The sequence below is a fragment of the Aspergillus undulatus genome (genome assembly GCF_047715775.1).
Source record: "Aspergillus undulatus strain CBS 261.88 unplaced genomic scaffold BDV17scaffold_23, whole genome shotgun sequence".
Classification (NCBI taxonomy): Eukaryota; Fungi; Ascomycota; class Eurotiomycetes; order Eurotiales; family Aspergillaceae; genus Aspergillus; species Aspergillus undulatus.
In genome coordinates this window covers 126,217-147,763 of record NW_027396627.1, presented here as the reverse complement: position 1 = coordinate 147,763, position 21,547 = coordinate 126,217, and the positions used below count along the sequence as shown (strand labels likewise).

The 21,547-nt window shown below is 52.0% G+C and overlaps 8 protein-coding genes across 8 annotated transcripts; 4 read left to right on the top strand and 4 right to left on the bottom strand.

The window, feature by feature from the left end:
- Positions 1-341: 341 nt before the first annotated feature.
- hxB (putative molybdenum cofactor sulfurase protein (HxB)) lies at positions 342-3,594 on the top strand. The gene is made up of 2 exons (XM_073765248.1): positions 342-630; positions 685-3,594. Exons 1-2 carry the CDS (start codon positions 513-515, stop codon positions 3,252-3,254), a joined length of 2,688 nt encoding a protein of 895 aa, XP_073615695.1. The 5' UTR covers positions 342-512; the 3' UTR covers positions 3,255-3,594.
- A 661-nt stretch (positions 3,595-4,255) lies between these two features.
- Positions 4,256-6,085, bottom strand: BDV17DRAFT_262992 (thioredoxin-like protein 1). Its single transcript, XM_073757852.1, has 3 exons — positions 5,881-6,085; positions 5,611-5,758; positions 4,256-5,536 (listed from the first exon to the last, which is right to left on the bottom strand). The coding sequence occupies exons 1-3, from the start codon at positions 5,957-5,959 to the stop codon at positions 4,762-4,764; spliced, it is 1,002 nt and encodes a 333-aa protein (XP_073615694.1). The 5' UTR covers positions 5,960-6,085; the 3' UTR covers positions 4,256-4,761.
- Positions 6,086-6,600: 515 nt separating this feature from the next.
- Positions 6,601-7,396, bottom strand: BDV17DRAFT_262988 (CSL zinc finger-domain-containing protein; the record flags this gene model as incomplete). Its single annotated transcript, XM_073757851.1, has 1 exon — positions 6,601-7,396. Exon 1 carries the CDS (start codon positions 7,221-7,223, stop codon positions 6,603-6,605), a length of 621 nt encoding a protein of 206 aa, XP_073615693.1. The 5' UTR covers positions 7,224-7,396.
- Positions 7,397-7,609: 213 nt separating this feature from the next.
- On the bottom strand, positions 7,610-9,521 carry BDV17DRAFT_262987 (peroxidase). Its single transcript, XM_073757850.1, has 2 exons — positions 8,651-9,521; positions 7,610-8,583 (listed from the first exon to the last, which is right to left on the bottom strand). The coding sequence occupies exons 1-2, from the start codon at positions 8,987-8,989 to the stop codon at positions 7,840-7,842; spliced, it is 1,083 nt and encodes a 360-aa protein (XP_073615692.1). The 5' UTR covers positions 8,990-9,521; the 3' UTR covers positions 7,610-7,839.
- Positions 9,522-11,697: 2,176 nt separating this feature from the next.
- BDV17DRAFT_85952 (putative GTPase activating protein for Arf) lies at positions 11,698-14,087 on the top strand. The gene is made up of 4 exons (XM_073765244.1): positions 11,698-11,896; positions 11,962-11,978; positions 12,044-12,154; positions 12,216-14,087. The coding sequence occupies exons 1-4, from the start codon at positions 11,782-11,784 to the stop codon at positions 13,917-13,919; spliced, it is 1,947 nt and encodes a 648-aa protein (XP_073615691.1). The 5' UTR covers positions 11,698-11,781; the 3' UTR covers positions 13,920-14,087.
- BDV17DRAFT_85965 (uncharacterized protein) lies at positions 14,070-14,803 on the top strand. The gene has a single exon (XM_073765247.1). The coding sequence runs from the start codon at positions 14,220-14,222 to the stop codon at positions 14,664-14,666; it is 447 nt and encodes a 148-aa protein (XP_073615690.1). The 5' UTR covers positions 14,070-14,219; the 3' UTR covers positions 14,667-14,803.
- On the top strand, positions 14,804-18,318 carry BDV17DRAFT_85954 (cation-translocating P-type ATPase). Its single transcript, XM_073765245.1, has 3 exons — positions 14,804-15,186; positions 15,268-15,533; positions 15,588-18,318. The coding sequence occupies exons 1-3, from the start codon at positions 14,941-14,943 to the stop codon at positions 18,238-18,240; spliced, it is 3,165 nt and encodes a 1,054-aa protein (XP_073615689.1). The 5' UTR covers positions 14,804-14,940; the 3' UTR covers positions 18,241-18,318.
- On the bottom strand, positions 18,319-18,818 carry BDV17DRAFT_85955 (uncharacterized protein). Its single transcript, XM_073765246.1, has one exon. It carries the CDS (start codon positions 18,694-18,696, stop codon positions 18,397-18,399), a length of 300 nt encoding a protein of 99 aa, XP_073615688.1. The 5' UTR covers positions 18,697-18,818; the 3' UTR covers positions 18,319-18,396.
- Positions 18,819-21,547: the final 2,729 nt, after the last annotated feature.

Sequence of the window (21,547 nt, the reverse complement as noted above, 5' to 3'; positions counted from 1 at the left end):
TCTTGAGTCAGCCAGGAATATGCCCAGGTGGTCACGCCGTATTTCCACATCCAACTACTACGCTTATCGGTGGACAAGAGTGGGGAGCTTGATCTTCCCCCCCGCGACGCAGTAGTAGATATACCTTGCTTGGTGACAAATGGTCTCAAAAGGAATAACAAACTAGACATCTGTAGAACATTTGTAGTTGTCAAGCGGAAGTGGTTGAGCCTCGGTCGGGCCCGTCCTTTGTATCGCTTCAAGCTGAACTCTTCCGTCGGCAACCGCCGGTAAGACAACTGAGATTCATCCTCATCCTCATCCCCACCCCCAATGATACTTATTCATACCGGCAACTGCATTGCTAGACCGTGGTTGATGTAGACTCCTTCCCCGACTTTGGAGCTCCCCACTATTGGTCAAGCCAACGCTGTTCCTCATATTTCCCCAGACCTCGCCACCTGCGTTCTTGATTATGAACAACTAGTTACCTTCGATAAGACAAAGATGCTACAACGCTGTGCAAGTTTTTCATGGCAACCGCAAATATGAGCGCGGAAAAGCGCAGCACAAAGCTTCCAGCATCATACTGCTCAGGATACTCCGATGACATCGACGCTATCCGCGAGCGCGAATATCCCTTGCTAGAAGGTCAGTATAACCTCGCCCCCCAATGGATGACTGCGCTAATCAGTTTCGACGTAGACACAACGTACCTCGACCATGCAGGCACAACGCTCTATGCAAAATCTCTGATCGACTCGTTCAGCCAGGATCTGATGGCGAATCTTTATGGAAACCCTCATTCCATGTCTACGTCGTCGCAGCTATCAACCCAGCGAGTAGATGACATTCGCCTAAGAGCACTTCGTTTCTTCAACGCAGATCCGGATCACTTTGATCTTGTTTTCGTGGCGAACGCCACCGCTGGGATCAAGCTGGTTGCAGACGCCTTTCGAGATTCACCGCGGGGTTTCTGGTACGGATACCATGTGGACGCTCATACGAGCCTTGTTGGAGCGCGGGAACTTGCGAATGCAGGATCGAGGTGCTTTTTGCATGACGAAGAGGTGGACGGGTGGATATCATCTTTGAGTTCGGAGGACAGGGGGGTCCCTGCGTTATTCGCCTTTCCAGCACAGTCGAATATGAGTGGTCGTCGACGTTCGATGCTCTGGTGTGAGCAAATACGTAGCCGGTCTTCAAAAACACGAGATGTGCATACACTTTTCGATGCAGCTTCTCTTGTCTCAACGTCTCCACTCGATTTAAGCAATCCTGCGGCCGCCCCGGACTTTACAGTCCTCAGCTTCTACAAGATCTTCGGCTTTCCTGATCTCGGTGCTTTGATTGTTCGCAAAGATGCTGGGCATGTCTTTGAAAGCCGAAAGTTCTTTGGAGGTGGTACGGTCGACATGGTCTTGACAGATGGATCTCCATGGCACGCCAAAAAGCGGTCTTCGATTCATGAAAGGCTCGAGGATGGAACGCTTCAGTTCCATAACATCATTGCCCTCAACTCAGCACTTGAGACACACAGTCGGCTCTATGGATCTATGGAGAATATCTCTTCTCATACTCGCCACCTTGCAAAACATCTGCACGATCGAATGACTGCTCTAAAACACTACAACGGAGCCAAAGTATGTCGGCTCTACACTTCGCCCCAGTCAAGTTACGATGATCCCTCGACTCAGGGTCCAATCCTCGCTTTCAATCTACGGAACAGCCGCGGTATGTGGATTGGCAAGTCAGAAGTCGAACGGCTAGCAAGCATCAAGAACATTCAAATCAGATCTGGAACACTCTGCAACCCAGGTGGTGCAGCCATCAGCCTTGGTTGGACAGGAACAGATATGCTCCGCCACTACTCCGCCGGAATGCGGTGCGGAGACGATCACGATATCATGGATGAGCGCCCGACTGGCATTTTACGAGTCAGCCTAGGTGCTATGAGCAGTCAAAGAGACGTCGACTCTTTCATGGCCTTCCTTGAGGAGTTCTACGTGGATAAACCCCCAGAGGGTATAGTCGTACCGCTGATGCAGAGCATGTCCCTGCCACAGCAACATCCCCGACAGCCCAGTTTCTACGTCGAGAGTCTCTCCGTCTACCCTATCAAAAGCTGTGGCGCGTTCCGAATCCCAGATGGACAGCGTTGGAAAGTGCGGAGAGAGGGTCTCGCCTGGGATCGGGAGTGGTGTCTGGTTCACCAGGGCACAGGAGTAACCCTCAACCAGAAGAGGTACCCTCGCATGGCGCTCATCCGGCCAACACTCGATCTTGGACGTGGAATGTTGCGCATAGTTTGCGGGGATGCACGTCCATCACAAGGTAAAGCATTGGAAATACCCCTCAGTCGCACAATTATCAACTCCAACTGCTTCACGACATCTCTATGTCAAAATGCCTCCAAGCCTTCCACTGTCTGCGGGGACAAGGTGGTCCTGCAGGCATACACCTCGCCGACGGTCTCTAACTTCTTCACATCCTTCCTCGGTGTACCCTGTACACTAGCTCGATTCCCGCCTCAGTCCTCTACCAGGTCTTACTCTGCCAGGGGCCAACGACACAGTCAGAACCTCGGCCAGGCAGCCCGGTCTCCCAGGCCCAGTATGCCCGGTTCATTCCCTCAGTTTCCTAAATCAGAGTCAACCCAAACCCCCATCCTCCTCTCAAACGAAAGTCCCCTCCTCCTCATATCCCGCTCATCCGTCAACCGCCTCAACGAATTCATCAAATCCTCTTCCTCCAACAACGTACATCCAAACTCCTCCTCTCCGTCACCCACCCTAGGTCCCAAAAAACCAACCGCCGTAGCGGCAGACGTCTTCCGCGCAAACATTGTCATCGCAGAAACAATCCCCACCGCCGAACGCCCATACATCGAGGATACCTGGTCATCGCTAACCATCGGCCCCGGAACCGGGACCGAAACAGGTCCTGAACAATCACAGCCACAGCCACAGTTACAATTCATCGTTTTGGGTTCCTGCGAGCGGTGCCAGATGGTTTGTGTTGATCAGTACACCGGGGTACGTGGTGACGAGCCGTACGCGACGTTGGCGAAGACGAGGAAGGTCGGGAGGAAGATTCTGTTTGGGAGGCATGTTTCGCCTGTGTGTTCCGCGGTGGATGGGGGTGAGGATGATGACAAGAACGACGTTGAGGATGAGACTGATGCGAGACTGGGAACAGTTATGGTTGGGGATGTCGTGACGCCTTCGTATGATGAAGACGACGTCGACGTCGATGTCCATAATAACGAGTCATGACGATTTATGACATGAAGTTGGTAAGGCTTGCTTGGGAAGATATCCAGCAGCTTTCATGTTCGGAAATTCAAGATTCATTCATATACCCAGTTCAATATAAGTTAGGTAGCTAGCATTCAACTTCTTCGTCGTTTCCCAGCAGGTAGGCCCATCTTCGCCCACACTCGCAACCCGTACAACCTCCCATTGTGAGTAGCCGACGAACTCTTAAAACATTCGCGTTCAAGACCGGCTTGATCCCCCTAGCCATCCCGGCCACGGTTAACCATATCGTGTGCCAACGGGTCTAGGTAGCCAGCTGTTCGCTCTCCATGGCAATTGGTATACGCACTTGAAGCAGTCCACCAAGGCAGCCCTGGGAATGCGAGGCGGGCTGTGAATGAAGCTTGCCTTTGGCATCTGGGCCGCCGTTCGGTGTCTGGTCCTACATACTCCGTACTACGTACAGCAAGCCTAGTCTAGACTGACTCAATCCCTCGACATCAAGAGCCGTCCACTAGATCTGAGTGAACAGCGCCTTGGTAAATTCTACCGGTTCCCCATCATCAGGAAATTGGTTTCCCAGGCGCTGAGGTCATGCCAAACCAAGCTCCTGCACTCATGGAGGTATCGATATCAGGACCAGAACGACCACTCGATATCAACCTTGCACCGACGTCAGTTTAGTGGCTACAGTTCAATGAGAAACGGCAAGTGCGGCAAAGCACCTGGGCAAGACATGGAAAATAAGGAAAGGGGCTGGGGCAGGATGCCCGATGTCAAGGGTAACACCATTATCAGACACAGCTTCGGTTTGGGAAAGAGGAAGCACGAAACGAAACGAAGTGGACAAGGTCTCAGTGGATGGAGTTAAGATCAATCTCCCATGATCAGTAGGGAGTCAGTCTCTTCCTATCATATGTTATACATCCAATAATCTCATCATAGACCTATGAAGAAAGAAAAAGAGAAAGAAAAGAAAACCCTCAGAAAAAATTTCTCCCATCCCTGCCAGCGCCTTCCAAATGTTACGTAATCCCACCAAAACTTCTGACAGTCACCAACGGAAAAAAGGATAACCCGCCCCGGCCAAACCACCATAAAACGCGGCATGCCGCAGCAACCTTTTCATTTTTTTCTTCTTCCTTTCTTCGTGCGGCGACGCAACTATTCACCCGTGTTGCCTGGACATCTTAAACCTCAATGATGTAACCCAGGTGTCCGTTGCGTCACAGAAGATTGGAATTGCACGCCGGTTCTTACTTTATTGGTCTTTCTGATTTTTATCCGAGGATGAGACCATTTGGTTTGGGATCGGACATTACTCTCTAAACCTCTGTCTTGATGATGATGGAGCAGTAATCTTTTCCTGTGTTGGATCCACCTACAGGCAGGGTTTTCCAATAGCGAATATGATATCAGATTTTTCACTACGGTTTTTTGGGTCATGGATTCATTGTCATTTGTAATTGTAATCGTAGTCTAGTTGATGCTTCGCATGGGTAGTATTTCCATAGCTGCATGTGGCTTATTCTCCCGGCTCGTCGCCAATCTTCTCCAGCTTGCCCATTTCTCTTCCCACGCCGGCCTCACCAAAGATGCGGATTCGGTCTACCCGCGTCTTCTCGCCGTCACCGTCGCCATCAACAACAAAGACATTGAGCGAGAAAACGCTCTGGAACTTCACAAACCGCAAGTCGATCTTGGCGGTGCCGGTCTTGGGGTCCCAGTCTTCAGAATTCAGCGTCACGGCTTGCACAGGCTTAATGTCCTCCGCCTCGTCGAACCCAAGCACATGCGCGCGGTTCGTGTAGAGGTGGACTGTCTTCGGCCGCATCGGGACCTCGTCGTCATCTCCATCAGAGGGAGGAAGAGAGGTGATATGGAGCGAGTGGACCTTAAGCGTCGAGTTGAATGGGACGAAAAGCATCAGCTGCTCGTCGGTGTCACTCTCGACCCAGTCCTTCGCACCAGAACCAGTCTCCTTGCCCTTCCCATTACTCAGCGAAGAAGGCTTCGACGGCTCGAATAGTGTCCTGGCAACTCCGAACTCGCTGTCGCGGTTTAGAAGCTCGAGACCCTTCGGGTCGTATTGGTCCGTGATGTCGCTGTATCCCTTGGGGGTAGCGGCTCCTATCCATACGCCGCCGGAGCCGGAAGATTCGCCTTGGGCGTTGTCTGAGTCGTCGGACTTACTCGCTTCGGTGGCGAGCTTGCGGATGACTTGGTTTAGCTTCGTGGGGTCTGCGCCGCGGATCGTGTTTGCGACACGGCCGCGTTCGAAGACGATGAATGTGGGCATGCTGACAGTGTCAGCACATCAGAGTCTCAAATCCCCGCATATGAGTTCGCTTCTTAGAGAAGAGAGGAAACGTACGCTGTAACACCATATGCCTTGGCGATCTCCTGCTGCTTGTCGACATCGATCTTGGTGAAGGTGATCCGATTAGGGCGCGAGAGCTGCGCGGAGAGCTGATCGTAAACGGGAGCGATAGCATGGCAAGGCCCGCACCATTCGGCGTGAACTAAAGGATGCAGAGAACATGTCAGGAATTTTATTGTACGCGGCGGATGAGGAACCCGGTCGAAGAGGGGTCGGGACTCGGGGATGAGAAGCGGGGGATCAACAAAGAGGAAAAGGTCTCACAGTCTGCGACGACGAACGTGGAGGAGCTCAACAGGTTGTTGAACTGCTCCTTGGAGGAGATGTGGATGGGAGATCCCATTGTAGCGATTGAAAAGGCTGATGGGTTGAGGAAGGGGAAGATGAAGAATTGATGTTGATGTTGACAGCTGCTCTGTATATGTCATCAGCCCCTCCGACTCCGCGGTGAGCGGAACTGTCATCACCGTCGTACCTGCTCACCAACAACAGTACGTACTATTTATCAAAAAATGGATCTATAAGAGGATAGACAGTTCCCAGAATCTCTATAGCTGTATTGAATTATTATTATTTCGCTGACGGGGAGCTCATTTCATTTTTGTGACGCCGTATCTGTATAAGGCGGGATTGTCAGAAGCAGAGATCTGACAATGCTTTCTGTTGCGGTAACCAAATGGTTAAGCAGGTCCAAATGCGGCATCATGACACCTGTTCAACCGATGAGCATTTGGTTCGGACTTCACTAACCCACAGTGAGTTATGCCGGGACGCTGTCGAGTTCGTTGCCCTCAGCACCGCAGCGGCCGGTATCACGCCTCGCCATGCGCGTACCGGATGCAATAGCCTTTCTCGATAAGACTCCAAGGCGGCATAGTCCATGTAGAAGTGCCAGTGCCAGTGGTCTTCCCAACTTGCCGTGTCGGCCTTCGCGATTCTCGTCACAAGAATCAAGTAAAGAAGCAAACAACATGCCTCCCTAACTCTCACGTCTTCCCTTCATCCCCATCATCCTGCACCGCAAACAAAACCTTCATATATAAACTACACCCACGACACCCAACAACAATCTCACCAGCCTCCACCTCGCGCTCCAGATCCCGCTCCGAAAGCTGAAACCCGTGCTCATCACCACACCGACAATCCCTATACCAGACATCCATTTCCTCGCCCTCCTCACAATTCAGATCCTCAAGATCAACGACTTCCAAACCCGTGTGGAAGACCGTCCTGCCCTTCCCCTCGCACCCAGCAACCCTATCCCGATCGAGCCGCAAAGCGCGATCGTATTCGGCGCGCAGGGAGGGGTCAGAAAGGGTTTTGTATGCGGTTGTGATTTCATCGACTGTTATGGGTTTGTTCGTGTGCGAGCTTGCTCGCGAATGATCGGGATAGGTATGCGTATAGGAGGGGAGAGTGGTGGTGGTGGTTGCGACTGCGCCCGCGCCCGCGCTTAAAGCTTTATCCGGGTGATGCTTTAGGAGAGCCTTATGGTAAGCGACTTTCAGCTGTTGTTTTGTGATTGCGGGTTTCGTATTCGATGATGAGCCGGGGAAGGGAAGGTTTAGGATTTCGTAGAAATCTGGGCCGGCTGAGGATCGAGTCATTTTCTTTTCGTTTGCCCGGCCCTGAGCGAGGGGGTTGCTTTGGTTTCGAGCGGAAGAGTAATTTCTCGAAATGGAACCGAAGCTTTGTTATGTTTGCTATTTTCTTGTCCTTCAAGTAAGCGGAAGCGAGGCCCCTTGGGCGAGTTGGTGAGGGCTGTAGATCAATTGTTGCGCGGGCAAGAAAGATTTGCGGATGCGGAGTTCCTCAGATGCCGCGAGAAAATTGAAGGGACATATGCGCCGCACGCCAGGTGAGCCTACCACGTCCTCTCCACCAGCGAGTTCAAGTTACTTGACAAGAAAAATTCAGATGTTCCTACAAGGCTCCTTTTTGCTACTTCTATGGCTACATGCTAATGTGCGCAATGCCTACGCCCGGGACGAAGCAATGAAAAATTCGTATATATTGTGCACCTCTACTAGGAAATCTATCCCATCGTAGTACAGTCTAGTGAGTAGACAATGAACCAGGCACAAATGGCCGAAAACGTCCAAAAATGACAAGTGAGTCGGATATCGAAAATGTGGCATCAAAATGGCGAAAAAATATCATGGCTGAACAGGAACCCAAAACCCAAGATTAACCAAAACGAACGCAAGCACAGGATGAAATCCTCTACTCAGAGGTCTTGAAGACATATCGGTCTTCAGCCTTGCTGGTGAAGGGAACACCAAGTTCAAGGAGCTTCACAAAGACGTCGGAGAACTCCTTGAAGAAGACGTCGCTGTCCTTGGCGTACCGGTCAACATGCTTCTTGAACTCCTTGTCCTTGACAAGCGCAATATCAGTAGGAAGCATCATCAGCGTCTGGGTAGACTTGTCCGTGAACTGGGCAGGACCGTTCCACTTGCGGTTTTGCCACTTCTCGTCAACGAGCAGTCTGAAGAACTCGTTGGTGAACACGGTAGGGCTAAAGTCCCAGGGACCGTCAAAGCCGGAGCGGTCGGTGTGGGCACGTCCAAGCGCGTGAGCACCGCAGAGGGCAACCATTTCCCGGTCGTCAAAGCCCATGCGGCCGAAGATGGCACGGATGTGTCCCTGGTCCTTGGAGGCATCGGGCAGACGTCCGTCGGGTGTACAGGCGGCAACATCCTTGTCCTGACGGCCAGGTCTCCAAGGGATGTTGGGGCCGCCAAGTTCCTGGATGGCGCAGGCACCAGCCAGGGTCCAGAGGTCGGAGTAGGTGATCCAAGGGAACTTGGCCTTGATAGGCTCAAGGAAGTCGCGGGCGTGCTTGAGACCGGCATTGGCGCCGTGGTCAGACTCGGGAGCGAATCTCATGGTGGCGCCGTTGCTACCTCCGGTGCCGGTTTCCTTATCATAGGTACCACTTGCGTGCCAGGCCAGTCGGACAAGGACCTATACACAGACGACAGTCAGATCCATGGTCTTGTGGATGATGAAAGGGAATTGCAGGGAAGCTTACCGGTCCGTAGCTGCCATCGTCATAGTCGGTCTCATTAGCGAGACGATCCGCAATGGCATCATACACCTTCTGGTAATCCGCCTGGGTAGGAGTAAAAGTCTTGGAGCTGACGGCAGCATCACCACCCTTTAGGTAGAAGTATGCACCACCAGCACCTGCGGCAGCAATACCAGCCCACAGGAAGGTGTTGGAGGACTTGCCGGAGTTAGCCTCCGAAGCATAGCCGCGGCGGGACGCAGCGCGGAAGCCTTGAGGAAGGGCAGCGCGAGAGCTGCGGACAGCTGGTCTGAAGGAGGAGCGCAGCAAAGCGCGGGATGCAGATCGAGCAGCTGATGCCATGGTGAAGAATCAAGTTAAGGAGCGGCCAGGACAGAAGGAAAGACAAGACAAAGAGGTAGAAGAGGAGAAGAGGAGGATGATAAGAGAAGGAGTGTCGGAATTCGCAGGACGAGGGAACAGGGATACAATGCAGACTAATAAACACTGTTCCAGAGTCTCCCCAGAGCCGAAGCCCATCGAACAAGCGCTCACCAATCATTGGGGCCACATTGGTGAGCTCTGGAGCCAGATCTTTCCAACTGAGTCAGCAGCAGAGTCAAGAATGGCGCTCTCTCCGCATTTCTCTGCCCTTCTCCGCCCCGCTGCACAGGGGGTGCCGATTCCCGTTGGAGTCCAGCAAACATGCGTGGCAATACGCATCATGGATCAGGCCATTGCTGGTCCATGGGTCGATGTTGCCTTAGCTGCTGCAAAGTAATCAGTCTACTGCTGTTAGTCATGAAGAAATTCGAGCATGGTTAAATGGACTGTTCTGTCGCAGTCGATATACATCAGCAACCGAGGTGTTGGTAAATGCCATGCCCCATAGCGATGAACGATATGGGGCTCTTGTCCCACTGATTATTAACAGCCACCACCTCTTTGGCCAGCCAGACTCACGGAAAATGCCGAATCTTCTCCGCGACTGTCATCCTTACTCATCAGTAATGTCCAGCCTTTCATGCTTTTCATGGTTGGTAAAGATTAGTTGTAGGTCACATGGCTGCCAAGCCCATTATATAAGCAGAGTTGTCCCGCACGAGCTAAAAGTTGACCTCAGGTCACCTGCAACCACCTTTTCATGCTGCTATGTTTAGCAGGAGCATCGACAGACGAAGGCAACTATGCTCTGAATAGGTCTATACGACTTTTTAAGGCAGAATCTACGGAGTACAGATACGAAAACAGAATAAAACAGCTGTATAAAAGGTGGCATTAATATTGAGAAACTTATATTTGAGATGTCCGTCGTAAAAATAGTCCTGCTGTTCAACCATGACAAACACCAGGGTGGAGTAGACGCAGCTCTGCTAAAAACTGTTTGGTTTTGATCTCCCACTGAACGAACGTAAAAAAAGAGTACGCCTCTATGCCACTGTCAGGCTAGACGCTCACTGTGTGGTTGGAGGCCGAGAACACGGCCGAGAAGCTATCAATGATACTGTAAGCTAATCCAATCTGTACATGCGACCGATCGCTGGAACTCATCATCAAGAGTTCAGCACGCGTCCGAATGCGAAAATCCAAGGTTGGTGGAAGATGGACGGTGGGAAATTTTGAAGCGAAAGAGAGGAGCAGCTCAGCAGAAATTTCGCTGTTAGCGCTAAGTCACGTGAGGGGTGTCTTCGCTTGCTGTCTGCTGTCATGTGATCTTCCGATGTACATTGGCTGGAGTGCAGACGATTGGGCGATCATGCTCTCGATTGTACTGTTTATCTAGTCAGTAGGCTTTATAGGGGCTCGGTGCGGATGTTAGTATCTTCGAACAGTCTTTCACCCTACGTGGTGGTGACAGCCTCAATCGTGTGTCGCTAAGCTGCTGTCCTCCCAAGTTCTCCAAAATATATATTTCGCGAAACCAAGAATAGAAGAATGAAATCTCGACACTTGCCTTTCACGACACCCAAACTTCTACGAAGCACTGTTCTAGATTCTACAGCTCATATAACTGTTTCGTAAAGAACTTACCTCTGTAGCGTACGAGATTAGGAACAGTCTATGAGACCAAAAAGTCGACCTGAGGCACCAACATCACGTGACACATCGGCTGTATATCTGTCCGCCAAAATTTGCACGCGGCTTTTTCTCTTTCTTCTTTACACTTTTCATACCTCAGGACGCATAATCAACCTCCAATTCCTGTAATCTTTCTAGGTTATCTCCATAGGATGGTAGGTCATATTGGCGAACGAGATTATTCTTGTCATTGGGCAAGTTAAGACTCCTCTACCGCGCTGGGTTTCTTCGGAGGTTCAGCGCAATGGTGGACGGAGTCGCATGCTGCTCGTGACAGACATCCTACTTTATATTTACCCACGTATAGTAGTCGCTTTTTCATCAACAAGCGGGCAGGGTTCATGCCAGAATGATCAGATGCTTGGTCGAGAATAGGGTTGTGGTTACGTCCTCTCTGGATGGCTTCAAGATGGCAGCCAGCCCTCGCCGACTTTGGTTCTCGTAGCGATTCCACTCTGAAGTCGATAGCAACTGGGCCAAGCATGACAGCTGATGATCGTCTTGCTGTTACGCCGCGTCTCTGAGCAAAAGCTCTGGGCTGGACTCTGCATGGCGGCTAGATGCTCCTCTTGTGGCCGGGGCCGGCCCGTTATAGTATTCAGTTTATATGGAAAAAAAGGGTTCTGCGCCGCACTGCCCTTAGTTCCTGAATTTATTTGCGACAATGCTTCGAAATTCTTTTAGAGGGACTAGTAATCAGGCCTGAAATGCTGACTGGAGCGCCAAAGAATGGGAAAGCCCAATTGTCAGTCAAGGCTCAGCTCAGTGCGTGGCCTGGTCAGCCAGATGGCGGCAGGCTCTTCCCCACCTCCGTCCTCCGCAGCTCAACTCGGCCAGTCTCTCCTTTTACTGCCCACCATCTCTCTTCCCTTCTCTCTCCCTATCATCACTCTTGCATTGACTTATGAATGCACGCCCCTTGTAAATATGTGCTGCTGGTTTGCCGTTTAATTCTATCCGCTCTTCCATTCGACCCGTTATCGCGATAGACCACACCCGCCGCCTGCCCACGAACCCCCAGGCCGTACCTGTCCCTATTCTTACTCTAGAGCGTGTCTGGACCAAGCGCCCACAATATGGTGGCCGGTATCAGTAAACGCCAGCAGCAGCGCAATGAGCGTACCTTACAGGACCTCATCCGGTCGGTTCCTGGAAACGATCGATGTGCTGACTGCTCGGCGATGAATCCAGGTTAGTCCGGTTTAGTACCAGCAATTAATGATTTCAAATGCTAATCAGTTATTGCATTTTTACAGGATGGGCCAGTTGGAATGTATGTACTCCGATCGGACGCGAACTAGATTTCTCCGGCGAAGCAACTGACATGGGCGAATATAGATTGGCGTTTTCCTTTGCATGCGATGTGCAGCCCTGCACAGGAAGATGGGGACGCATATATCAAAGGTCAAATCTCTGAGTATGGATACTTGGTCTACGGAACACGTCGATGTGAGTTATCCGGTCAAGATGCCCCTATGGATGTCAGTCGGCTGATGAGGAATTGCTCAAGAACATGAGGACGCACGGAAATACTATCGTGAATAAAATCTACAACCCCAGGAACGTCCAGCCGCCTGTTCCGACTGATATCGATGAATCCGATGCGTGCATGGAGCGTTTTATCCGACAGAAGTATCAAACAAGGTCATTGGAGACTGGGAGGCCAAAACCACCAAGCCGCCAGGATTCTAGCTATACAAAATCCCCGGAACCAGAGGGCTCGCCTCCGCCGCTGCCCCCGAAACCTGCTCGGCCGTTCGGCTTCGGTCTTCGGTCTGCCTCCTCTGCCACAAACCTCAATCGTTATTCTACTGCCAACCGTGGCCCAGAATCACCTGTCACGCCAGTGTCGGACTCGCGCCGCTCATCGTTTGATCTCAAGCTTGCTAGATTGAAGGAGATGGGTTTCACAAACGAGCGCAGGAATGCAACGGCTCTCAAGGGACTGGACGGAAATTTTGACAAGACTGTTGAGACATTGGTGAGGGTGGGAGAAGGCAAGCAGACGCCACAAGTCAGGACTCCGGCTGCTACGACACCGTCGATAGGGGCATCTGTGTCAGCTAATCCCTTTGATCAATTGGATGCAAAGGAGCCGGCACAACCTGCGCAGGCGAATGGACAGAGTTACAATCCTTTTGGCATGCCTACTACGCAACCCCAGGCTCAACCACAGCCAGCTACACAATCGCTTGAGCAATCCTTCCAGAAGCTCCAAGTGGCCCAGCCTCTGTTCCCACATTCCACCGGGGGATACCCAAACACACAGAATCCAGCTCCTCAAAGTGGCTACTCTCCGTTTGCCCCAGTACAACGCGGTTTCGTTTCCTCTCCGCAGCCGCTTGACAATGCGAGCAACCCTTTCTTCCAGACTGGAGCTCAGCCGCAAGCCAGTCTGAACACCCTTCAAGACCCTTATTCTGCTCAAACGAACCCCTTCTTCAGCCAGCCATCCACGCAACAACCGCAAGCGCCCTTCCAGAACCAGAACCAGCCCGCTGGATCTACTTACCCCACGACGCTCCGTCATGTAAACACGATGCCACCTTTATCGTCAACAACATCACCGTTTGGACAGCCATCTCCATTCCAACAGCAGCCGCAACAGCAACCCCAGCAGCCGCAACTCGGTTTGCAGACAACGCAACCAGCACAGCCTGGGCAGAGCCCATTCAATACTCTCCAATCCATGAGTGCAACGAATACGCCACTGGCTGGGTATCCTGGCCAATCTCCCTTTGGATATCCGCAATCCGCTCATCCCCTTGGCCAGCAACCCACGGGGCGAGTCGACAAGAATAGCATTCTCGCTTTGTACAGTTTCTCCGCGCCGCCTCCTGCTATTCCCGAGCAGCAACAAGCCCAGCCTCCGGCAGAATTCGGAGCAGGTCTACAACCTGGCCAGGCCCAGAACCCGCAACCGACTACATTTACATCAACAGACTATAACAGTCAGCCCCAACCAACAATTGACCAGACAGCTGGATCTCGGAATCCTTTCATGGGCTTCGCTGCCCCTGGAGCACAGCAACCCACCCATGTGCCGACTCAACAACCTGCGTATGGCATGCCCATGACTTCCGCCAACCCAGCTGCCAACCCCGGATTTATGCGCAGCCATATGAGCCAGCAAAGTGTGGATATTAATGGGTTCCAATCCGGACGGCATAGCCCGGATGCCTTTGCCAGTCTGAGCGCGCGACAGGGACGATGATATACGGAGTCGGCTCTTCCGCGTTCGATGTCTACTTTTCTTTTCTTCAAGACCTGACTTTTTTGGCGACTGTAGGAATAGCAGAAGATGTGCATTCTTGGGCGTTTTGTATATCCCATCCCTATGTCTGTATGATGATTGGAGGGAAGAATATTCCTTCGGTACTAGTATATAGCCTGGCAATGTGATGTCTAGATCTGGCGATAGCCTTCTCGATACTCCAAGATCGAGGCTGCAGGTGGTGTTTTCCAGAACTCGCCAAGGGCAACGGGGCAACTGCCAAGGGAGCAGGGGCCAACCATGTTAAGCATGCGGGCACGTGCTCTTGTCGTGTTATGGGGCGACTTGCTTTTGACACGGTTCAACCTGGCCAGTTCCAACTTCCATCCAGTGCGGGGGAAACTTACTCTGACGCTGACAGAACGGAACATGCATGATGACGCGCTGATGCCGCGATTGCTGCACACTACAATGATCGGATTTCATCAAGCCTGCTCTCGACGGCTATCTTTACCCCAAGCGCTGCTCGAGTCCGGGTTATATCATGGCCGGTGCAACCTCTTGATTGAGCTACACGCTTGGCGAGCAATTGGCGAACAACGGGCTAGCTTGGCTCCTTGGCTCGGCTTCTCTGGATCCCGCAGTCCCCCGTGGTCAATACGATACTCTTACGCTTTATCTTGTCTGGTTGGCTGCCCAACCATCTCTCCAACCTTCCGTCCTGTCCAGACCAGGGTGCCAACGTAAAAAGGATCTGGGCGCCAAGATGATTGCATCGCCTCTTCCAATAGCTGCTACTGTTAAAGCTCCATTTCATGGTGGGGATGAAAATTCTATACGCTTGCCCGGCAGAGACAGGCTTATTCCCGTCATTACACATTTATAAGATTGAGTAGATCCTGCTGAGAGTCCCTGTTTCCTTTCATCACCCCCAAGCCGGTATCGTTCAGATCACTCTTTTCGGAGCCTTGTTGTTCGAGTTCGATCTGAAAGAGCTATCACACTCTCTCAGTTTGAAGCAATGGCTAACGAAAAGGCCGACAACCCTGGCGGCCCCCGCCCTGGTCATGCTCCTCTGAGCCAGCCGGCTTACTGCCTCCCATACGAGGTCGTCTTGAAAGAACTTGGAACCAGAATCAACGAGGGCCTGACGAAAGACCAAGCTGCTGGTCGTCTGCAGCAGTATGGTCTCAACAAGCTCGACGAGGGCGAAGGCGTCTCAGTCATCAAGATCCTCGTGCGCCAGGTGGCCAATGCAATGATGCTAGTTAAGCGGCCCACTTTATTCTGTCCCCTGTCGTCCCTCGTATAAGAGCTCCCAGAGTCTGATCCAATTCGTCGTTGACAGGTGTTGATTCTGGCCATGGCGGTCAGTTTCGGAATCCAATCCTGGATTGAGGGTGGCGTTATTGCTGCCGTGATTGTTCTGAATATCGTCGTCGGTTTCTTCCAGGAGTATGCGGCCGAGAAGACTATGGAGTCTTTGCACTCACTGAGCTCGCCTACTGGGACTGTTTCGAGAGACGGAGAGACTTTTTCGGTTCCGTCTACGGATATTGTGCCCGGTGATATGGTTGAGTTGAGGACTGGCGATACTATACCTGCGGATATCCGGTGAGCACCTAATTTCACCTGCATCGCTGAGGACCTTACGTCTAACTCGAGTAGATTGGTTGAAGCTGTGAACTTCGAGACAGACGAAGCTCTCCTCACCGGTGAATCCCTTCCTGTGCAGAAAGAATGCGACTCTACGTTCAAAGAGGACACTGGCCCAGGTGACCGATTGAACATCGCCTATAGTTCCAGTACTGTTACACGTGGTCGTGCGCGAGGTGTCGTGGTCAACACTGGCATGGCTACAGAGATTGGCTCTATCGCAGCTGCCCTCCGCGCGACAAATAGCAAACGCCGTCCCGTCAAGCAAGGCCCTAACGGAGAGACTAAGAAGCGTTGGTACATTGAGGCATGGACTTTGACAGGGACCGACGCGGTAGGACGCTTCCTCGGAGTCAACGTGGGCACTCCGCTACAGCGGAAACTCTCTAAACTTGCAATCATCCTGTTCGGCGTTGCTGTGCTCTTTGCCATTATTGTCATGGCAGCCAACCTGTTCTCCAGTAATAACGAAGTCATCCTGTACGCTGTTGGGACTGGTCTCAGTATGATCCCTGCATGTTTGGTTGTTGTGCTCACGATCACCATGGCTGTTGGCACCAAACGCATGGTCGAGCGGAATGTTATTGTGCGCAAGTTGGACTCGCTAGAGGCGCTTGGAGCAGTTACAAATATCTGTTCTGATAAGACCGGTACCTTGACTCAGGGCAAGATGGTGGTCAAGAAAGCCTGGATACCTTCGCGCGGTACCTACTCTGTCGGCAATTCGAACGAGCCATTCAATCCAACTACCGGCGACGTTACTTTTACTCCGCTGTCTCCCTTGAACTTTGACGATGAGAAGGAGGGCCCGGTGGCTGAGAATGTGGAAGCCCTCGTTCACGGCAACCGCGCCCTAGAAGAGTTTCTCGACGTCGCATCCATGGCGAATTTGTCTCATGTGTTCAAGTCTGAAGAAGGAGACTGGCGTGCACGAGGCGAGCCGACTGAGATTGCTATCGAGGTATTTGCCTCGCGCTTCAACTGGAATCGCGACCGGTGGACCAAGGGCTCGAAAGCTGTGTGGCACCAGAATGCGGAATTCCCATTTGATTCAACCGTGAAGAGGATGTCAGTCATCTTCAGTAAAGTCACCCAAGAGGGCGAGCACAGCATGATTTTTACCAAAGGTGCCGTCGAGCGGATCGTTGATGCCTGTACAACTGCAGTCTGGGAAGAAGAATCCTCTTCCCCAATCGCCCTGACAGACGAAATGCGCAATCAAATATTCCAGAACATGGAGGAGCTTGCCAAGATGGGACTGCGTGTGCTGGCGTTGGCTCATCGGCCATACAACGAACAAGGCCGACTCCTCGAAGGATCTGATCTCAACCGCGAAGAAATCGAAAAGGATCTCTGCTTCCTTGGCCTCATCGGGCTATACGATCCGCCGCGTCCTGAGACTGCGGGGTCAATCTCGGCTTGTTACCAAGCAGGTATAACAGTGCACATGGTGACCGGCGACCATCCAGGCACAGCCAAGGCGATTGCCCAACAAGTAGGTATCCTCCCGGCAGATATGTCCACCGTTGGTGCCGATGTGGCCAACGCCATGGTCATGACAGCCGCACAGTTCGATAAACTGTCCGAAGATGAAATCGACGCTCTTCCAACTCTACCGCTAGTCATTGCTCGCTGTGCTCCCCAGACAAAAGTGCGCATGATCAACGCCCTGCACCGCCGCGGCCGCTTTGCAGCAATGACAGGCGACGGCGTTAACGACTCTCCCTCCCTTAAGCATGCCGACGTCGGCATAGCCATGGGCCAAGCTGGATCGGACGTCGCAAAAGACGCCTCAGACATTATCTTAACAGATGATAACTTCGCGTCTATTCTCAACGCTGTCGAAGAAGGGCGTCGCATCTTTGATAACATCCAGAAGTTCGTCCTGCACCTACTCGCCGAGAATATTGCGCAGGCATGCACACTCCTTATCGGACTCGCCTTCAAAGACCGCGACGGCCAATCTGTCTTCCCTCTAGCCCCTGTCGAAATCCTCTGGATTATCATGATCACCTCCGGAATGCCAGACATGGGCCTAGGCATGGAAGTCGCAGCACCAGACATCATGAACCGCCCACCCCAAACCAAGCAAGGAATCTTCACCCCCGAAATAATGGTCGATATCCTCGTCTACGGCTTCTGGACTGCAGCACTTTGCCTCTCCGCCTTCTCCCTGCGCATGTGGGGATTTGGCGACGGCAATCTAGGATCCGGATGCAACCGCGAGTATTCCGCAGACTGCGACCTGGTCTACCGCGCCCGCGCTACAACCTTTGTCTGCCTAACCTGGTTCGCGCTCTTCCTAGCCTGGGAAATGGTCAATCTACGCCTCTCCTTCTTCCGCATGCAGCCTGCATCAAAGAAGTACTTCACGCAGTGGGCGCACGACGTCTGGCGCAATAAATTCCTCTTCTGGTCGATCATGGCCGGCTGGATTACTATCTTCCCGATCCTTTATATCCCTGTCCTGAACACGGTCGTGTTTAAACATACCGGGATTAGCTGGGAATGGGGCATTGTCTTCGTCGAGGCGCTCTTGTTCTTCTTAGGCGTTGAGGCATGGAAGTGGGTGAAGCGCGTGTATTATCGGCGGCGCGCGAAGAAGATTGCAAACGCGGCACTTCCCTATACAGGGCCAACGACCAGCGGGAGTGAAGATGCCTAATGATTGCTCCCCCTCGCTCGAAGCGATCGGATCTCGAAGCTGAGGCTGAATACCAATCCGGAGCGGGGGATACTCTTCTTCTTGGGACTGCTTGCGCGATATACGGACTTTTTCTTACTGGATATATGGACTCTGATGGTGTGGTGGTGTGCTGACTCATGGCGGGTGCAGATAAGGCTTTTTGGTACTGCTGCTGCTGTTTTGGACGATGGAAGGTGGGAAAAGATGGGGCTGAGGGTGTTTTGTGCTTTCTGGTGAGTTTATGTTTATGGTTGATTGTCTTGGTTGTCTGGTAGATAGTGGTAGTACTGGTAGCGGTAGTGGCCATGCTGAGGTAGAAGCAGAGATAGCGGTAGACAAATTGGTACTTTTTGGTAGTTGTAGTGAAGTTCCTGTCTCATCCATCACTATGTAACATGTACTCAGCTGCAGTAGGTATCTAGTCGAGCGACCCATTGGAGAACCCGACTAGACAATACTGAACATGAACTCGCGGCGATCTGAAATAAATAGTTGAATGATTTCTCATTTACCTGTTCAAAGACTCGTTGGGGGTGGAATAATGCATCTGTATATATTTATATATCTTATGGTTGAGCGAGAGGGGAGCACCATCCACCCCGGCGACGCGGTTATCTTCGGGAGAGATATAACCATGCGTTTGCTGAAAAAGAGTAAAAAGGCAAAGGGAGAGGAAGAGCGTTGTACTAAGAAGGAAGGGATATTGCTTCAGTAATTGCTTACTGCTCAGCTGTGGTATGTTGCTTTGGATTTGAGATATTGTGGATATTCGTAGTAGTTCATACGGACGGTAGGTATGGAAGACAGAGGAGACCGAAAGGGAGAGCTACGGAGTAAATGGATATTTCGGGTGTGAATTTGGGTTAGATAGAAATGCTCAGGAGCGATGTAGTTAGACCTGAGCGTCTTTATGTGCTTGATGCGGTTGAGTAGCGTTTCTACGTAAAGAAGTACATAGCCAATTACGTACGCTGTTACACCAGGAATTTGCTATACGAGGATGTTTGGACAGCGGGGAACGTACCTCAGTTCGACAACGAGTAGTGCTTGACTCTGTAAGTGTCCTGATAAACACCGAGAGTCTTGTGGTTCATCCTAAATGCTCAAAGCAGACACAGTCGTCATCTGTAGTGCTGCTTCATGAAGCGCGGCGCATGGGAGGCGAACATCAAATTTGCGCTGTTTGCATTTAGGTCTCGCCGGCTTGCCTTTGGGTGAATCCGGGCTTGCCCGCGATGGTCCGTCCTTCGATCCTGAGGGCTGAAGAGCCTGAAGTTCAAACTCCAAGCTTGGCTGTCCCGGCTGTGTCTGTGACTCGACGAGTTGACGACCCGCTACCAAAGAAGCTGAATCGGGCCAAAGTATGGCGCTGCTCATAATCTCATTTGGCTCTTGAGTGGATAGATCGATAGCTCGAGAAGTCGGGAGGTCGTGCTCAGCGCAGTCACACCGCCCGCTTTCACAGGCATAGTTTAATTGAAGACCTGAAGCCTGGACGCTGGTCCAGCCGTCGTCGATCATGGTCCGAGGAACAGGGACACTGCACCCTGGACACGAACCGTGAACGACGAACGTGCGCTTTGTCCCGTGCACACTGCAAAGTTGACCGTGCATGCTGCAAGACCACGGTTCAGGTCGACCCACGAGGTCGATGACAAGCAATCGGATCCAGGATGATCTATGATTGTGCCGTCTGGAACGCAGCCTGCATGCTGGCCCATGTTCAGGTCGTGAACTCCCACTCTGTGACGGACTGATGGTGCTGAGGCGGGGTGGCTCTGCTTCCGCGATGGGGCAGAAAACCTTCGATCCATCGCAAATTGCAATCTCATGTGGAGTGTCCGCTGCCTGGAGCCGTTCCTTCGTAGATAGAGTTTACAGCCACCGCGCAGTCCTGGCTTTGCGATTCGACACTGCGATTTCCGTTATCATCCAACTCTTGGTGGGTAAAGCGCTTGGTGTTGGTGTTGGAGGAAGAAAAAAAAAAGCAAAAGTGACACTGGATCCCAAAAGGATTGACTAGGTTGGCTGTGAAGGACCGAAGATCGGAAGGCGCGATGATCGTCCGCCAAATAGAGAACCTTCAACCAAGCTGTCAAGTCGGAGTTTTTCAAGGTACCTTCGTTTCATATGCACTAGATACTACTGTCGCCAGAGACATGACAGAGTTCGCCGTGATGGTGGCGTTTGCGCGGAGTGGTTCGTCTGGCAGAAATTCCGATTCCGATGTCACTGGCTTGCGTATTCCGTATCGTTTGGATACGCTCCTCGTCTCCGCTCTTCAACTCAAAGCCGGACCCTCAAAAAATTTGGCCTCTCGCAGGCCTATAACGGAAGTTCCCGACTCAGAGTCTGGAGATGGGGTCTGATAGACATCGGACCGTGTTGATGAATTCGCGCACTGGAGACGATAGCCGTGAATCATGCCCGATCGAGATGCAGAAGAATTAGACGAATCCGAGGCGAGGGACCTTGGGGGGTATACAACTCATCTGAACCACTATTGAACAAAGATTCCGGGCCCACGAGGGGTCCTCTTCTCTTCTTGAACCGTGGGTCGCGAGGCAAGCATCTTGCCTGGCGAGGGATAGATCTGGACGGGGACCTTGGAAGGAATGGCACTTGAGCTCACGGCGGTTTTAGCACGTGCTGGCTAGAGGGCGGATAAGAGTCCACCATGCACGCTACTGTGGGAACGGCTTGCACGAGAGAAGGAGGCCCACTATCAGTCAGCCTTTCTGTGGGAGACTATTGAAGCACGTGCTTTGTGCGACGCTCGGGAATTCATTGATCCAGTCCTTCCATGGAGATATGGAGACCCATGACTCGAGTCACCTTCCTGAAGCGGCAAATGAACACTGCCGACTCTCGTCCTTCCCCAGGTTTGGCGTCATGGAGCTGATGGAACTGATGGCAGCTTCCGCGGGAATTCTTTCCCTGGCCAGACACGACACGCACCTTTTATCTTCCTGATGGTGATACCGCCGCTATGGAGATATGGAGTCCCATGTTCCAGGTTGATGGGATGCGCCAAGTAAACAGTCGGTTTCTCTCCGAGTCGCTGGTTAGCGGTCTCCGGTGAGTCTGTTGTGGCGTGGTTTGATGGTATCTCGTTAACGTGGAGCGGGTTCCAGACTCAGGAATAATACGATTTGGAATCCCTTGAAGCTATCGGCAATCGATCGATATATGCCTCAGATGTGGCGACGAAGTTATGAACGACCCCTCCTTTGCCTCTGTTGACTTTCCTATGCCGTATACAGAGCATTCATCACGGATAAAAGAC

What these genes read in the sequence shown, in the direction of transcription:
- hxB (XM_073765248.1), top strand. Translation starts at nt 513, where the DNA reads ATGGCAACCGCAAATATGAGCGCGGAAAAGCGCAGCACAAAGCTTCCA. An exon ending in CGAATATCCCTTGCTAGAAG is followed by an intron (nt 631 to 684) that starts GTCAGTATAACC and finishes GTTTCGACGTAG; the next exon opens with ACACAACGTACCTCGACCAT.
- BDV17DRAFT_262992 (XM_073757852.1), bottom strand. Translation starts at nt 5,959, where the DNA reads ATGGGATCTCCCATCCACATCTCCTCCAAGGAGCAGTTCAACAACCTG. An exon ending in CACGTTCGTCGTCGCAGACT is followed by an intron (nt 5,759 to 5,880) that starts GTGAGACCTTTT and finishes TGCATCCTTTAG; the next exon opens with TTCACGCCGAATGGTGCGGG. An exon ending in AAGGCATATGGTGTTACAGC is followed by an intron (nt 5,537 to 5,610) that starts GTACGTTTCCTC and finishes TGACACTGTCAG; the next exon opens with CATGCCCACATTCATCGTCT.
- BDV17DRAFT_262987 (XM_073757850.1), bottom strand. Translation starts at nt 8,989, where the DNA reads ATGGCATCAGCTGCTCGATCTGCATCCCGCGCTTTGCTGCGCTCCTCC. An exon ending in ACGATGGCAGCTACGGACCG is followed by an intron (nt 8,584 to 8,650) that starts GTAAGCTTCCCT and finishes GTCTGTGTATAG; the next exon opens with GTCCTTGTCCGACTGGCCTG.
- BDV17DRAFT_85952 (XM_073765244.1), top strand. Translation starts at nt 11,782, where the DNA reads ATGGTGGCCGGTATCAGTAAACGCCAGCAGCAGCGCAATGAGCGTACC. An exon ending in GGTCTACGGAACACGTCGAT is followed by an intron (nt 12,155 to 12,215) that starts GTGAGTTATCCG and finishes GAATTGCTCAAG; the next exon opens with AACATGAGGACGCACGGAAA.
- BDV17DRAFT_85965 (XM_073765247.1), top strand. Translation starts at nt 14,220, where the DNA reads ATGTTAAGCATGCGGGCACGTGCTCTTGTCGTGTTATGGGGCGACTTG.
- BDV17DRAFT_85954 (XM_073765245.1), top strand. Translation starts at nt 14,941, where the DNA reads ATGGCTAACGAAAAGGCCGACAACCCTGGCGGCCCCCGCCCTGGTCAT. An exon ending in TGGCCAATGCAATGATGCTA is followed by an intron (nt 15,187 to 15,267) that starts GTTAAGCGGCCC and finishes CGTCGTTGACAG; the next exon opens with GTGTTGATTCTGGCCATGGC. An exon ending in ACTATACCTGCGGATATCCG is followed by an intron (nt 15,534 to 15,587) that starts GTGAGCACCTAA and finishes TAACTCGAGTAG; the next exon opens with ATTGGTTGAAGCTGTGAACT.
- BDV17DRAFT_85955 (XM_073765246.1), bottom strand. Translation starts at nt 18,696, where the DNA reads ATGGGTCGCTCGACTAGATACCTACTGCAGCTGAGTACATGTTACATA.